The sequence below is a fragment of the Zea mays genome, chromosome 1 (assembly GCF_902167145.1).
Source record: "Zea mays cultivar B73 chromosome 1, Zm-B73-REFERENCE-NAM-5.0, whole genome shotgun sequence".
Lineage (NCBI taxonomy): Eukaryota > Viridiplantae > Streptophyta > Magnoliopsida > Poales > Poaceae > Zea > Zea mays.
In genome coordinates this window covers 246,436,126-246,454,169 of record NC_050096.1, presented here as the reverse complement: position 1 = coordinate 246,454,169, position 18,044 = coordinate 246,436,126, and the positions used below count along the sequence as shown (strand labels likewise).

General features: G+C 43.2%; 1 protein-coding gene across 1 annotated transcript; it reads left to right on the top strand.

Annotated features, from left to right (window-relative positions):
• The first annotated feature begins 3,880 nt into the window (after nt 1-3,880).
• On the top strand, nt 3,881-7,911 carry LOC100282655 (fatty acid elongase). Its single transcript, NM_001155563.2, has 2 exons — nt 3,881-4,910; nt 6,969-7,911. The coding sequence occupies exons 1-2, from the start codon at nt 4,254-4,256 to the stop codon at nt 7,797-7,799; spliced, it is 1,488 nt and encodes a 495-aa protein (NP_001149035.1). The 5' UTR covers nt 3,881-4,253; the 3' UTR covers nt 7,800-7,911.
• Nucleotides 7,912-18,044: the final 10,133 nt, after the last annotated feature.

Genomic DNA, 18,044 nt, shown 5'->3' with positions numbered 1-18,044 from the left:
CACTGTCTGGTGCACCACCGGACAGTCCGGTGTGCCAGACTGAGCAGAGATTTGGCTGCACCGAGCCAAGTCTTTGGGTTCTTTTCTTTTCTCTATTTCTAGCACTTAGACAAAATATGTTAGTACTAAAAACAATGTACTAAGTCTAGAAACGTACCTTGTTACATGATTTGTATCTTTTGCTTGTTTGGCACATAATATTTCACTCACTTTGTGTTGGACACTTAATCACCAAAACATTATAGAAATGGCCCAAGGGCACATTTCCCTTTCACTTGTGAGTATCAAAATTTTAGTCATGCATGATATATATTCATTTGGTCTCATACATGCAATCTCTTCACTATGCAGAATCAATCGGTGGCAACAAACAACCCTCATGGTTCATCCAGCCCTTTGCCAAACCAGTCCAACCGCCCACCTCACTGATGATCTTCTCTTAGTGGTGATTGTGAGACCTATGTGAAAAAACTTGGTCTAAACTTATGTTTGTGAAAGACTTATGTTTGTGAGTTGGTAATACTTATATTGGTGAAACTTGGTCTAAACTTAGGCTTGTTTGTGAAAAACTTGTGAGATTTGTGGTTTTTGTAAGATATGTGGTCTCTATGATGTATGTGATGATTATGTGAACTTTGTGATGGTTATGTGATATATGTTTTGTTTGTTTGGATGGAATAATAATACAAATAAAAAAGGGGGTTTTGGTCACTTTGCCGAGTGCAATGATCATAGCACTCGGCAAAGAAGGCACACCTGGGAACCGGTAAAGCTTCTTTGTCGGGTGTTATAGTCCTGGCACTCGGCAAAGAGACTAGCAAAGGGGCCCATAGGTGCTCCCTTTTCCAATTGCCATGTAGGCAGGCACTCGGCAAAGAAGCTCCCTTTTGCTAGTTCCAAGAATTTCTTTCCCTACTCGGGGCATGTTGATGATGAGCCAATTGTATTGGTCCCATCGGGCATGCCACAAATATGTCATCATGAGAAATCCGTGGGCAATCGATACACATGGAGCCAAGAGATATGCTACTATTGCAATCGTCTCTCCTGCATGCAGCTTTGACCATCTTTAAGTGCTAGAGACAACTAAGTTCCAAGTCTTCCACCTAGATTAACCTATCGGTCAGGGAATATGTGCGGTGATCAGTGAATCACACTATAGACGCACAACAACAAAATGCCAAATGACCTGGTCATATGGATCGACCTGTCTAGTTGCACTAATCGGCTCCCTTGAGCTGGTTGTCATCTATTCTGAGTCAGTAAGAAACAATTAAATGAGCATAAACATGCATAGAAAGCAACCAAAAAGGAAATAAACCTACGTAAAGCATGATTTAAACAATTATTGGTCCTAGATCAAGACATGCCACACGCAAAACCAAGGGTGTAGAGACGAGCCAAAAAGGCGCTAGGATTACCCACACTATTAACCAAACCTAGGGCTAGATAAACGATAAGACATTCATATGAACATTCTAGATCCAATGTACAGTACATATCATGTCGACAACCATAGGAACATCCATAGCTACAAGCCAATGATTATGCATGCGGACACGTATCAAGACCTCCAAAAAAGTCCATCCAAAACAAATAATGCAACTAAAACATGTAAGGTAGGGGTGTTGAATGTGTATCAGTATCTCAAGTTGTTGTATGCACATGTCGTAGACACATGGTGTGGAATGTAGCAACCGAGCAAGTGATACACATCTAGCCATGTAAGATCAATCTAATTACATAAAGCTTAGCAGAAAAATACATTGAGGATACATAGAATAAATAACATATCTTGCCACAACAAAACTTACTATAAGATCTACCGAGAGTAAGGTGATACACCATAATGTCCTGATGTAATCTACTAGAGATAACACTAGGGCATCATGATGCTTACCTTGGAAAACCCAAAGAGAAGGAGTGGTGATAAGCCAAAGGGTTGAGAAGCACACACTGCTTGGTGAATGTCTACCTATTGTTTCTTGTTGAAAGAGAAATGGATCTAGGACCATTTCTATATTTGTTTTATAGTTTGATGACCAACACAACTTATCAAACTCACTATTTTGCTAAGAATTTGATTTTTAGAGTTTGAAGGATGCAATTCAACAAAGACTTGGTGAAAATGTGAAAACCGATTCAGAAGACCGAATACATCAAAAGGAATGACCGAGTACTTGAATGAACTCAAGAAACATATGTCTAAGTCATAAGCATGTCCAAGACACAAGCCAAGCCTAGCCAAATCAAATGATCCAATGTTAGAAAAATCTGGGTTGTATAGAGTTGCAGCAGACCTATCTGGTGGCACACCAAATATGTCACCGGATACAACACACAAAGAATATGTTTTCTAGACTTTGGATTTTAGGGCACACATGTTGTGTCTGGTGGCACACCGAACATGTCACCGGATAAGGCATACAAAGAGCATAAAACTAGACCAAGTCAGATTTGTCCACACCGGAAGCATCTAGTGGCACATCAGACATGTCATTGGACAGGGCTTGCAGAGAGGTTGCAAACTAGACAACTTGGAAATTAGTAGCGCAGGTCATATCCGGTGGCACACCAGGTACACAGTAAATCCAACGGTTCACAACAGGAAGATCTAATGGTCGGTTGACGTGGGACATCCGATGGCGCACTAGACGTGTCTGGTACCTATGCGAGACTAGTTTGTTGTGGGTATTGTATATATATACCACTTTAATCGGGCATAATGACATCCATGAGTTGAGAAACTTGTTGGCCAACAAGTTATAGGAACACCTCCTAGCCATCCAAGTGCTCCAAATTGCATCGTGTGCATAAAAATAGACATCCATTTAAGAGCTAGAAAGCAAGAGTTGCTTGAGCACTTGTAGAGAGCTGAGTTTATAGCCAAGAGAGGAGATTGTTATAATCATTATGATTGGAGTTGCACCCCATTAATTGTAAAGCAAGCAAGAGCCTCCGACTTCATGTGGAGAGCCTTTTAAGACTTCGGTCTCACCATTTGAGTAAGAGAAAACTCAAATTTGAACTTGGTGATCACTTGACTAACAAAAGGGTTAAAAGAAACTTGATTCTTTGTGAAACCGAACTTTAGTAAACAAATCGTCATATGTTATGCACTTTCACTTTCCATTTGGATTTGCCTTTTCCTCATCTAAGTTTGTACTCCAGAGATGTCGATTAGCTTTCTGTTGTTGGGCCTATTGGGCAACTGTTGTAGCACCAATCCGATGATGATTTAGCGGCAAATTATGCTCAATGGTTCCATGTTAGAGTTGTGTTTTTTTAACCAAATTAGTACTCCCTTCGTCCAAGGATGATATACCTATTTTCAGTGTGCACTTTAACTAAGACAAGAAGAGTGTAGTGTATAGGCAACAATGGAGAGACTTCATCGAAAGGAAAATGAAACTAAGACAGAGTGGATGTTTCAACAAATTCTATTCGGTAAAGGTGTTTGATTTCTCTGACTAAAGGTGTGGTTGATTTCTCTGACTAAAGCTTAGTCCATGTCCTATCAGATGTCTTTATGTTTACTATTTGTATACTTTAAAAAATATGTGAATACAATGAAAGGAATAGGATTTTCAAAGGTGGTAATATTTAGTATAGAAAAAAGCTAATTCTATGACACATGTAAGTTAAAGTGCCTCTAGAACAAGAGTAGGCGCCCAAGTTAAAGCACGAAACGTGTCCTAACCCTCTGCTAATTAAGCCTAGTACGTAGCTAGAAAAGAAATTTAACGACGCTGGTCGCTGGCTGCACCACGCACAGCAGCAGCAAACATGGGTCAGCAGTTGAGTTGGGCAGCGGTGCAGTGGTAACGTGGTACAAAAGATGTGACACGGGAGAGGACAAGAATTGAATTCCAGTCCCCTACTTTCGCACTGGACAATGAATTCACTGCTGCCATCTACACCTACTCATCTCTCCCTCCTTGCAACTGCAACTGCAACACATGGCATGGGGGCGCAAGGTTCCATGGTCATGGTGTGGCGCTGCAAATGCAATGCATGCATGCTCTACTGTTCATGGCTACGAGCAGTTATTGCGCTGGCAACTTGGCACTGCCCCCGATCTCCCTCACCGTCACCGGCCCATCACCTACCAGCTGCTGCTTGCCATTAACATTAACCCCTCCTCCCTCCTATAAATCCGGTCTCCGCGCTATTCCTCCATCGACCATCGAGCTAGATCATATCGATCGCCATATATATAGTAGGGAGCGGCTCGCAGGGCAAGAACGAAGCAGATGGCGGTGATGAGCCGCCGCCGCGTCATCCAGCTCGTCCTCGTTGGCGTCGTCGTCTTCCTGGTGGCCCCGCGGCTGTCGTGGAACCTTCCGGGCGGCCTCGAGAAGCTGGGGCTGCAGCAGAGCCCGGCGGCGGTGGCGGTGGCCTGCTGGGCGGCTGCGGTGGCGGCGTGGGCGTACGCGGTGTCCCGGCCCCGGCCCGTGTACCTGGTGGACCTGTCCGGGTACGTGGCGGGCGCGTCGCACGAGGCGTCCCGCGCCAAGACGATCGCCCACTTCGGGCGGTGCGGGCGGTTCAGCGACGAGAGCATGGCGTTCCAGAAGCGGATGCTGGAGCGGTCGGGGCTCGGGGAGCAGACCCACTTCCCGGCGTCGCTGATCAGCGTGCCCGTGGACATGTGCCTCCGCACGGCGCGGGAGGAGTCCCACGCCGTCATCTTCGGCGTCGTGGACGACCTCCTCCGCAGGGCGCGCGTGGCGGGCGGCGACGTCGGCGTGCTCATCTTCAACTCCAGCCTGCTCAGCCCCACGCCGTCCTTCACGTCGCTCATCGCCAACCGCTACGGGATGCGGCGCGACGTCGTCAGCCACAACCTCAGCGGAATGGGATGCAGCGCCGGCATCATCGCCATCGACCTCGCCAAGCGCCTGCTACAGGTACATGGTTTATACGTCAATCTTTCTTAGGCAGTGCATGAGACACTCAGGCACAGTGATTTCACCACGTACGTACGTAGTACCAATATTCTGCTTCCAGGCTGGTTTTTGCAGATAATTTATGTGCGTGCACATGCATGGTTTATTCTATTTCCATGCGCCAAGAATAATATAATTGAACACATACATATAGCTACGTTGTTGATTGCATTGGCGTACGTGACCGTTGGACATATATACTGCTGCACAGCAAGGCATCTCTTGCAATGCAAATAGTGTTTCGGCATTTGATGCCGATGGATCGCTGTCGGGTCCTTTACTTCTTCTGAACCCATAATTAAATAGGGTAGCTGACTACGATCATATATATGCGTGAGAGCGTAGGTCCCTTCCGTCCGTGTTGCCCTTGCATGCATGCATGCATAGTTGTTGACCCTGCCTTTTTGGTAACTAGTTTCAATAATTCCTGTTTATTTAAATAAGTATATGTAAATGACTCTGGCCACTGTCCTTTTTATCAAGACAATCACAATAAATTGGAGAGATCAGTATATATAAGTGTGAATTTGTCATGAAAACATGGCACTACGCACTCCATACAGCAAAAAAAATATGATCGTTCTAATTAACGGCAGGTGGTCAAATGTGTGGAGGTTTTTTTTTAAAAAAAAACATGCTTCGCAGAAACGTGAAAGTTAAGAACTGAAAATACCTATTTGTGGATCGACCCATGTTTATGTGTGTTTGTAACGGAGAGCACACACAGGGAGCTTTTACAGCCATGTGCCGGTGCAGGTCCGGTCCTGATCCTTATTACTCCAGCATGGCTGCACATCACCTACAGAGACCATGCATACATGCATTTGATAACATATATACTAGTAGAAAATGAGCTAGTAATTATAGTAACTGCGCGCTTGGTTCGTTGTTCTGCGCTGTGTAGATGCACTGTAAATTTACAGAGAAGTTACTATAATATAAATTTAGAGAGAAGTTTGAAATATAAAGTGGAATAAAAAAAATGTGATAGGAAGTCTGCTGGCCTCTGGTCAAAACGGAACCATGCATGTGATGTCAAATGTGGAAAATGAGGGGGTGTTTGTGAGTGAAGTTTTTTCAAAGTTTTGAAAGAATACTGCAGTATTCTCAAATACTGCAGTATTATATACAGAATGGTGTTTGGCAAGCTGTCTAAAATCTCTGTTTTCAAAACTGAAGTATTGCAATACTATAGTTGTTTTAAGGTATTCTAAACTTAGGTCTGGACCTCAGTTTCCAAAATTGTGGTATTGTAAACTACGGTATTGTCATAACTAAAGTATACTGTAATATTTCAAAAACTATGGTTTTCAAAAACTTTTCCCAAACAGGGCCTGAAAGTGCAGCATGTGGCCATTGCTTCCCTCTCCCTCTAGAGTTATGGGCTTTGTTTCGGTTGATAGCTCATTTTAAAGATTTCATTCTAAAATCTTATTATTAACTAGACTAGATAGTTCTTAGGTTTTGTATTTGGTTTTGGGTCATGCATAATCTTATGGTATCTGGTGCCGTTTGGTTCACGAAATGTAATATAAATGACAACGGTAATTATTACCAGTGGTAATAAGTTTGAATTAGGATATTATCAGTTTTTAGTGCGGTATCTAATTAAGATTGGACTTAAACAGATATAATTTAATGTTACAAATATGTCAACCAAACATCACCACTCGTAATACTATTATAATCGTCTGTCACTCTGTCTGTTCCCACATCCACCCAGAGGCACCCACACCCATGGTCGTCGCAGCGACCCATGCACTGCCTGGTTGCTGCTCTCCAGTCCAGGTCCCAGCTCTCCCGTACTACACAAGGTTTACCGCGGTCAATGGTAGTCTGACAAGAGTCATATGTGCGGTTCTGGTGGACAAGCTTGCGTGTATTGCTACTGTGCGTACGTGCTGGGACCTGACCTTCATACTAATCACGTAGTAGTACTACATGCATGTCTTGTTTTTTCGGACGATTATAGTAATACATGTTGATGCTATGTTTCCGGACGACGACGACGACATGCAGGTGCACTCGGACACGTACGCGCTGGTGGTGAGCACGGAGAACATCACTCTCAACGCCTACATGGGCAACAACCGCCCCATGCTGGTCACCAACACGCTCTTCCGCGTCGGCGGCGCGGCCATCCTGCTGTCCAACCGCCGCGCCGACCGCCGCCGCGCCAAGTACCAGCTCATCCACACGGTGCGCACGCACCGCGGCGCGCACGACCAGAGCTTCGGCTGCGTCACGCAGGAGGAGGACGACGCGGGGTGCGTCGGCGTCTCCCTGGCCAAGGAGCTCATGGTGGTCGCCGGCGAGGCCCTGCGCACCAACATCACCACGCTGGGCCCGCTCGTCCTGCCCATGTCCGAGCAGCTCCGCTTCCTGGCCACCGTCGTCCTCAACCGCGTCTTCCGCGCCAGAGTGCGCGCCTACCTGCCGGACTTCAAGCTCGCCTTCGACCACTTCTGCATCCACGCCGGCGGCCGCGGCGTGCTGGACGAGCTGGAGCGCAGCCTCAACCTCAGCGCCTGGCACATGGAGCCCTCCAGGATGACGCTCTGCCGCTTCGGCAACACCTCCAGCAGCTCGCTCTGGTACGAGCTCGCCTACTGCGAGGCCAAGGGACGGATCCGCAAGGGGGACCGGGTATGGCAGATCGCTTTCGGCTCCGGCTTCAAGTGCAACAGCGCCGTCTGGAAGGCGCTCCGCACGGTGGACGGCGGCGAGGAGGGAAACCCGTGGACGCCGGAGATAGACGTGCTCCCCATCCACGTGCCCAAGGTTTCGCCCATCGATGAGACCACCTACAAGTTCGCTGACGGCGCCACGTACAAGATCTCTCTTGGTTAAAATATATTACTACTATTGTTATTATTATTATTATTATTACATGATTGATTTCTCATCATCAGCATGTAACCTAATCAAGATAATTTAAGAAGCAGCAGCGCGCCGTTATTAATTATTATTGCCAGGCTTGACGATGGTGACGGGGCCTTACTATTGCCATGATTTGCATCATGCATCTGTACGTGAAGCTCTATGAACTCACGCGCCAAGAATTATACACTTCGATTGATCTACTATCTTGTCCTTTGGTGATCATTGATTGCGAGATGCAATGCGCACATGCACTTGAACGACATGTGGTCCTATGTAGTGTGTAAGGCATTTTTTATAAGAATTGTGTTATCACTACGGGCACTCGCGTTATTTGAGTGTCTAAGACACTCGGCAAAAATCATTTTAACTCGGTAAAAAATACTCGGCAAACATTTTATCGGTAAAGGATTTTTTGCCGATTACTTTTTATCGGAGCACTCGGCAAAGAAAAGCACTCGACAAATTAAGAATCGTAAAAAATCCTTAAAAATAGCAAAATATTTTTTAAATTATGTTAACAACTCTCCAACCACTACTCATTACCATACCATCGCCCTATCATTTTGCACTATTATTTTGAAATCAAATTTACATATTTTATGAATAGTAAGATTCCAACTCACAAACCATATTTTGTGAATGTAAGATTCGAACTCGCAAACCTCTCTCTTGCGCATATCATCATCTACCACTACACTACTACATCAATTATGTCTATATTACGCTTTCATTCCTCATGTATTATAACAAACCGAGAGTAATTTGATTATTTGAGGCACTAAATAAATTCATTTGAAAATATGACCAACTATAAAGTTGCATAACTTTTCAAGATCTACAAGTTCTATTTTGATAGTTTCTACATTCGAGGCCATTTACAAAATTTAAATTTCAAATTTGAAAACTTCACACGAATTTTTCAATGATAAGATGATTTCAAATAAAAAAATTGTCAATTACAAAGTTTTAATACATTTCAAGAACTACAACTTTTATTTTGGTGGTTTTTCCATTCGAGGTAGTTTGAAAAATTCAAAATTCAAACATAGTTTTGCATGACAAAATGATTTCAAACCAAAACATTGTCAACTACAAAGTTTTAAAACTCTTCAATACCTATAACATTTATGTTGGTGGTTTTTCTTTCGAGGTCGTTTTCAAAATTCAATTTTTTTTTTTAAATTTAGACGTAGTTTTAGTTGACAATATGACTACAAATGAAAAAGGTTGTCAACTACAAAATTCTGCAATTTCTCAAGATCTACAAAGTTTATTTTGGTTGTTTGATCATTTGTTCATCTCACAAGATGGTTCTAACAATATGCACAAATCTTTTACATCTCTCTCGTAGTTTCAGAAACTACGAGAGATAGATAAATTTTATGAAAAAATTACTTTTATTTTATCATATGAAGAAATATTCAAAATATAAATTGTACATTATGATGAGTTATATAAATTTGTAGTTGAATTTTTTTCATTTGAATTAATTTACTGCTTTAAAATGTGATTTTTAAATTGTCTTTGCCGAGTGTTTTATTTCTGACACTCGGCAAAGAGCTTCTTTGCTGAGTGTTTTCTTTTACCGAGGGTTTTTTTGCTTGGCACTTCTTTGCCGAGTGCCCAAAAACACTCGGTAAAACATTTGACACTCGGCAAATAGTCGGTTTCCGATAGTGTATAAGGCCATTGAACTACACAAGGAAATGTCAACGCAATACACAGCTTGGCTTTTGTTTGTCGTATTTGATTTTGAAGTATTCGCATTAATTCTAAAAGCACACTGGGAAAATAATTTCCTAAAAACCAAAATAGTATCCTACTGGTATTAGTGTTAGGTCTTATGAATCTTGCATACAAACCTCACGAACATTAGCCACTAGCTTATACTCTCAGTTCTTTTTTATTTGTCGTTGTTTAGTTCAAAAATAAACTAGCGGATGACAAATATTCGAAAACGGAAGTAGTAGTTTCGAGGGTGGACGACGATACACCAACATCTTAGTCTTGGTGTACTTAGTCTTGCTATTGCTATATACACCCTTGCCTACCTCCTATTCTACTCTCGATCTTTTTCAATTAATCTCCCTAGATTTTATATATATCATGCTTTTATATCTAATTTCTAGGAATGGAAAGATCAAAATGGATGTACGAATTAAATAGAATGAAACTCGATGCTTGAGGTAAAAATGTTTGTTGCCGTTGCGAAGAAACATCGAGAGAGTGAGTCAAATGAGAACCAACTGCTTGTGTGCTCACTGCAAGAACACAAAAGGCCATGAAGACGTCATGGTGCTATCTCATTTGATCAGGTTTGGTTTTGTCGAGGACTACACGGTCTAGACTTTCCACGGTGAGAGAGAGCAAATGCTAGTGTAAGTGGTTCATCATATGGTGGAGGAAACTCGTCGACAACGACGAATGCAAGTGGGCTAGCTGGCACAGCCATTGCTGGCCACAAAGATGTTGATCATCATGATTACATCACTATGGACGATTTGTTCGATGACGATGCTGGTGACAGGGGCAACGATGAGGATGTTGGTGCTACATTACTAGAGCCTAACAATGCGGAGCTTTTTGAAAACATAGCCATGAGAGGAATAGAGGGGCATCAGATTCACTAAAATGTAGGCTTTGCTAGCGAGCTTCTTTTTTGAAACACAGGGTCCAATTACTTATAGACACTTTAGTGTTATCAAATAATTTTCTGTTTCAAACTTTCCATATATATCCCCAAAGAGCAATAAGGAAGATCTCCCAGTAGAACTGGTGAGGAAAGTTATTACCATCTTGTATCAACCACTGATGAACCGGGAGTGAAGTATCCCAACTAATATTAAGGACAGTCCAATAGCTGGAGGAAAAGGCACATGAAAAGAATAGTTGCTCAACATACTCTTCCATTGCATTCGAACACATTTCAGAGTGGCAGTACTAATCTTGTAACAGGTTCTTTCTAAGAAGCATGTCCCTGGTGTTAAGTCCATTGACGAGCAGCAGCCAACCAAAACACATTATCCTCATTGTACATTGACTCTTCCAAAACTTCGAGAAAGCCCTTGAGGCCTAAGAATCAACTTTGATTTTGTAATATATTTTGACGGAGAATTTTACACTCCCAGAATCAATATCCCAACTATTCGTTTGGTTGTCGTTGTATGTAGTATCTTCCAGGATGGCTTGCAAGTTTTCCATTTCTCTATATGCTAGTGAGGACATGGGCAAGTGAAACATGGAGGACAAGTATGGTGCATCAATAACATTCTTGACCAATATGAGGGGTACCAACGCAAAATACGCCAAGTTACGACACTTTATCCTGAAAATCTGCCCAGTCCAATTATCCTCCTAGGAGGTAGATTCTCCATCCATAATGAAACATCTAGATATCCCTCTAATAGAAGGATCCTTTTGGACAACATGCATGGAGAACCTTTCCCACGTAGTAAGATTCCCAGATCAGATTTACCCAAGGAATGTCCTGTCCAGCATAGAACTTAGACAGTTTTTAAACAAAAGACCTTCATTTTGAAGTCTGAGGTTGACGACTCCTAAACCTCCAGCTTTCTTCAGCTTCTACACTGTTTCCCAGGCAACCAACTTACCTCCCTTCTTATCTAGCTTCTACACTGTTGATGGTATTAATGATCCTAGGATGAAGCTTGATGGTTGACATGCTATATATGGTAATTAGGGTAATGGCAGAGTTGACAAGTTCAAGTCTTCAAGAGTAAGTTACGAAGGAGTGAGAGCACCTAGAGGGGGGGTGAATAGGTGATCCTGTAAAAATCAAATACTTGTAGCCACAAAAACTTGGTTAAGAGTTAGTGCAATAGGACCAAGTGGCTAAGGATCGATCTTTTGTGAAACACAATGGTCACAAAGAAAGACAACACAAAAGACACGGTGATTTATCCCGTGGTTCGACCAAGTATAACACTTGCCTACTCCGCGTTGTGGCGTCCCAATGGACGAGGGTTGCACTCAACCCCTTTCAAGTGATCCAATGATCAACTTGAATACCATGTTGTTTTCCTTTCTTATACTTTCTCCCGTTTGCAAGGAATCTCCACAACTTGGAGCCTCTTGCCCTTACAACTAATGATCACAAAGAAGCACAAAAGTAAGGGAGGGGAGAGCAACACACACAAGACTCAAAACAAGAGCACAATCACGCACACAAGCCACAACTTGAGCTCAAAACACAACTCAAGGAGTTCTCTACTCAATTGGAGCTCAAGTCACTATCTCAAAGAATCGAATGCGCGAGAATGGAGTCTTGGTGCTTAGGAATGATCAAAGAATGCTTGGGTGACTCCTCCATGCGCCTAGGGGTCCCTTTTATAGCCCCAAGGCAGCTAGGATCCGTTGGAGGCATTCTTGGAAGGCCAAAGTTGCCTTCTATCGAGTGGCGCACCGGACAGTCCGGTGTGCCACCGGACAGCCACTGTTCATGTCCGGTGCGCGATTTCCTTCCAATCCTGGTGCAGCCGACCGTTGCAACTTCGCGCTGGTTGGCGCACCGGACAGTCCGGTGCCCCCAGCCGACCGTTGGAGCGGGCCACACGTTGTACGCGGATTTGGCGGCCGACCGTTGCGCTAGCGGCCGTTGGCACACCGGACAGTTCGGTGCACCACCGGATAGTCCGGTGAATTATAGTCGTACACCGCCGAAGTCTTCCCGAGAGCGGTCAGTACGCCGGAACCCAGTCTGGCACACCAGACACTGTTCGGTGCACCACCGGACACTGTCCGGTGCACCACCGGACAGTCCGGTGCACCCAGACCGAGCAGCAGTTGGCTGTACACAGCCAACTCTTTTCCAATACTTTTTCTTCTGTTTCTATCACTTAGGTACAATACATTAGTACCCAAATCAATGTACTAAGTCTTAGAAACATACCTTCTTGTTGATTTGCACTTCATTCATCATTTGGCATATAATAACCCACTTAATATGTGTTGGACACTTAGTCACCAAAATATACTAGAAATGGCCCAAGGGCACATTTCCCTTTCAATCTCCCCCTTTTTGGTGATTTATGCCAACACATCTAAAAGCAACAAATAGAAGTGCAACATCAATGCAATTGAGAACAAAAATAGTCTTTGACACGATTTGACATATTTGGATCATTCTTTGCCACCACTTGGTTTGTTTTTGCAAATCAAATTTATTTTCCTATCTCTAAGTCAAACACACTTGTTTGGGCACAAAGAGAGATAGTCCAAGATTAAACATGATTAAGAGCCAAAAACTCCCCCTTTTCCCATAATCAAACATTCTCCCCACAAGAGACCAAATTTTGACAATAAGAGTATTTTGACAAATCAAAAGTTCTACTCTACTCTTTTAAATTTTTTCACAAGTGGTAGCTGATCCATTTGCTTTGGCCTTATTTTCTCCCCCCTTTGGCATTAAGCACCAAAACAGGATCATTCTTGGCATTTTAACCCCATTGCCTCACCAAAAATGTCAATTAAGAGCCAAAAGGCAATAGGAGCTTAAGAATGAACTTGGAGGTTTGTACACTAATACCGGAGTGCAGTGGAAGTCTTTGCATGGTCCAAGTTCACCTTTCCCTTTCAATTCACCTTTGAGACTACATCAAGTTAACTCAAGCACACATGTTAGTCTCAAAGGGTCAAGTTGTAGCACTTCTCCCCCTAAATATGTGCATCATTCACATATGGACTTGTGAGGTCCGGGGATCCCTTGCACAACTTGAGCACCATAAATAAACAATAAATCTCACAAATGCATAAAGTGACTTGATCAAAGGCATAAAACACATGTATGCTATAAAACAATCCAAGTGACGTGAATCTAAGACATTTAGCTCACTACGCAGCCTGCAAAAGGTTTTCTCATCTAAAGGTTTGGTAAAGATATCGGCTAGCTGGTTCTCGGTGCTAACATAAAACACTTCGATATCTCCCTTTTGCTGGTGGTCTCTCAAAAAGTGATGCCGGATGTCTATGTGCTTAGTGCGGCTGTGTTCAACAGGATTATCCGCCATGCGGATTGCACTCTCATTGTCATATAGGAGTGGGACTTTGCTCAGATTGTAGCCAAAGTCCCGGAGGGGTTGCCTCATCCAAAGTAGTTGCGCGCAACACTGTCCTGCGGCAACGTACTCGGCCTCAGTGGTGGATAGGGCAACGGAGGTTTGTTTCTTGAACTCCAAGACACCAGGGACCTTCCTAGGAATTGGCACGTCCCTGATGTACTCTTCTTATCAACCTTGCATCCAGCATAATCGGAGTCTGAGTATCCAATCAAGTCAAAGGTAGACCCCTTTGGATACCAGATCTCGAAGCAAGGCGTAGCAACTAAATATCTAAGAATTCGCTTAACGGCCACAAGGTGACACTCCCTTGGATCATATTGAAATCTTGCACACATGCATACGCTTAGCATAATATTCGGTCTACTAGCACATAAATAAAGCAGGGATCCTATCATAGACCGGTATGCCTTTTGATCAACGGACTTACCTCCTTTGTTGAGGTCAACATGTCCGTCGGTTCCCATTGGCGTCTTTGCGGGCTTGGCGTCCTTCATCCCAAACCGCTTGAGAAGGTCTTGCGTGTACTTCATTTGTGAGATGAAGGTGCCATCCTTGAGTTGCTTCACTTGAAACCCAAGGAAGTAGTTCAACTCGCCCATCATCGACATCTCAAATTTCTGTGTCATCACCTTGCTAAACTCCTCACAAGACTTTTGGTTAGTAGAACCAAATATTATGTCATCGACATAAATTTGGCACACAAATAGGTCACCATCACAAGTCTTAGTGAAAAGAGTTGGATCGGCTTTCCCAACCTTGAAAGCATTAGCAATTAGAAAATCTCTAAGGCATTCATACCATGCTCTTGGGGCTTGCTTAAGTCCATAGAGCGCCTTAGAGAGCTTACACACATGGTCGGGGTACCGTTCATCCTCAAAGCCAGGGGGTTGCTCCACATACACCTCCTCCTTGATTGGCCCGTTGAGGAAAGCGCTCTTCACATCCATTTGGAACAACCTGAAAGAGTGGTGAGCGACATAGGCTAACAAAATGCGAATAGACTCTAGCCTAGTCATAGGAGCAAAAGTCTCCTCAAAAATCCAAACCTGCGACTTGGGCATAGCCTTTTGCCACAAGTCGAGCCTTGTTCCTTGTCACCACCCCATGCTCGTCTTGCTTGTTGCGGAACACCCACTTGGTTCCCACAACGTTTTTCTTGGGACGTGGCACCAAGCTCCAAACTTCATTCCTCTTGAAGTTGTTGAGCTCTTCCTGCATGGCCAGCACCCAGTCCGGATCTTGCAAGGCCTCTTCTACCCTGAAAGGCTCAATAGAAGAGACAAACGAGTAATGCTCACAAAAGTTAGCTAGTCTTGAGCGAGTAGTTACTCCCTTGCTTATATCCCCTAGAATCTGGTCGACGGGATGATTCCTTTGAATCGTCGCTCAAACTTGAGTTGGAGGGGCCCGTGGTGCTTCTTCCTCCATAACTTGATCTTCTTGTGCTCCCCCTTGATCACACTCCTCCTCTTGAAGAACCTGTTCATCATCTTGAGTTGGGGGGTGCACCATTGTTGAGGAAGAAGGTTGATCCTACACTTGGTGTTCCTGTGGTCGCACATCTCCAATCGCCATGGTGCGAATTGCGTCCGTTGGAACATCATCTTCATCTACATCATCAAGATCAACTTGCTCTCTTGGAGAGCCATTAGTCTCATCAAATACAACGTCGCTAGAGACTTCAACCAAACCCGATGATTTGTTGAAGACACTATACGCCTTTGTATTTGAGTCATAACTTAATAAAAACCCTTCTACAGCTTTGGGAGCAAATTTGGAATTTCTACCTTTCTTCACCAAAATGTAACATTTGCTCCCAAATACACGAAAGTATGAGACGTTGGGTTTGTTACTAGTCAGAAGTTCGTACGAGGTCTTCTTGAGGAGGCGATGAAGGTAGAGCCGGTTTATGGCGTGGCAAGCTGTGTTCACTGCTTCCGACCAAAACCGCTCGGGCGTCTTGAATTCTACAAGCATCATCCTCGCCATATCTATGAGCGTCCTGTTCTTCCTCTCTACCACACCGTTTTGCTGTGGTGTGTAGAGAGCGGAGAACTCGTGCTTGATACCTTCGTCCTCAAGGTACTCCTCCACTTGTAAGTTCTTGATCTCGGACCCGTTGTCGCTTCTTATCTTTTTCACCTTGAGTTCAAATTCATTTTGAGCTCTCCTTAGAAAGCGCTTTAGGGTCCCTTGGGTTTCTGTTTTATCCTGCAAAAAGAATACCCAAGTGAAGCGGGAAAAATCATCAACAATAACAAGACCATACTTACTTCCCTCGATGCTAAGGTAGGCAACGGGTCCGAAGAGGTCCATATGAAGTAGCTCCAGAGGTCTTGATGTGGTCATCACATTCTTGCTGTGATGAGTACTTTCCACCTGTTTACCTGCTTGAAAAGCTACACAAGGTCTATCTTTTTCGAAACACACATTTGTTAGTCCTAACACATGCTCTCCCTTTAGAAGTTTGTGAAGGTTCTTCATCCCAACATGTGCTAGACGGCGATGCCACAGCCAGCCCATACTAGTCTTAGCAATTAAGCATGCATCTAGATCGGCCTCCTCTTTCGAAAAATCAACTAAGTAGAGTTTTCCATCTAGTGCACCCTTAAATGCTAATGAACCATCATTCCTTCTAAAGACAGATACATCAACATTTGTAAACAAACAATTGTAGCCCATGTGGCACAATTGACTAACAGACAGGAGATTATAGCCTAGCGACTCTACTAAAAATACATTAGAGATAGAGTGCTCATTTGTGATGGCTATCTTGCCCAAGCCTTTGACCTTGCCTTGGTTCCCATCTCCAAAAATAATCGTATCCTGGGAATCCTTGTTCTTGACGTAGGAGGTAAACATCTTCTTCTCCCCGTCATGTGGTTTGTGCATCCGCTGTCGATAATCAAGGTTGAGCCCCCGGATGCATAAACCTACAAGACAATTTAGGCTTGGGTTTTAGGTACCCAACTCTTGTTGGGTCCTACAAGGTTAGTTACAATGTCCTTTGGGACCCAAATGCAAGTCTTGTCTCCCTTGCATTTGCCCCCCAACTTCCTAGCAACAACTTTCTAATTTTTACATGAAAGTACAAAATCAATGTTGCAGGCATGAAAAACAGTAGCATATTCATTATGCATTTTCCTAGGCACATGATGAATGACATTTCCCTTCCCAGGCCTATTTCTACTATGCATAAAAGTAGAACTTGAAGCAATCATAGCATGTGAATCATAAGCATCATAACTCCTATTATAATGAGCATTCCTAGAAAATTTTCTATCATAAATGAACACATGATTCCTTTGAATGCTACTAGCCATATGGGCCTTCCCTTTCTCCTTGTTGAGAATGGGAGCCCTTTGGCTTGTTAAGTTCTTGGCTTCCTTCCGAAAGCCAAGCCCATCCTTAATTGAGGGGTGTCTACCAACAGTGTAGGCATCCCTAGCAAAATTTAGTTTATCAAAAATCACTCTTGCAAGTCTTAAGTTGAGCATTAAGACTTGCCACTTCATCACTTAATCTAGAAATGGAATTTAAGTGTTCATTACAAGCATCAACATTAAAATCCTTGCATCTATTGCAAATAACAACATGTTCCACACATGAACTAGATTTATTAGCTACTTCTAACTTAGCATTTAAATCATCATTAACACTCTTTAAACTAGAAATAGACTCATGGCAAGCAGAAATCTCAGAAGATAAAATTTCATTCCTTTTAGTTTCTAAAGCAAGAGATTTTTGTACACTAACAAACTTATCATGCTCTTCATAGAATATATCCTCTTGCTTTTCTAAGAGTCTATTCTTTTCATTTAAAGCATCAATCAATTCATTGATTTTTTCTACCTTGGCTCTATCTAAACCTTTAAATAAGCTAGAATAGTCTACTTCATCATCACTAGAATCTTCATCGCTTGAAGTAGTATACTTAGGAGTTTCTCGAATGCTTACCTTTTTCTCCTTTGCCATGAGGCAGGTGTGGCGTTCGTTGGGGAAGAGAGAGGACTTGTTGAAGGCTGAGGCAGCGAGTCCTTCGTCATCGGAATCAGAAGACGAGTAGTCAGAGTCCCATTCCTTTCTGATGCGTGCCTCGCCTTTTACCTTCCTATAGCTTTTTTTCTTCTCTTTC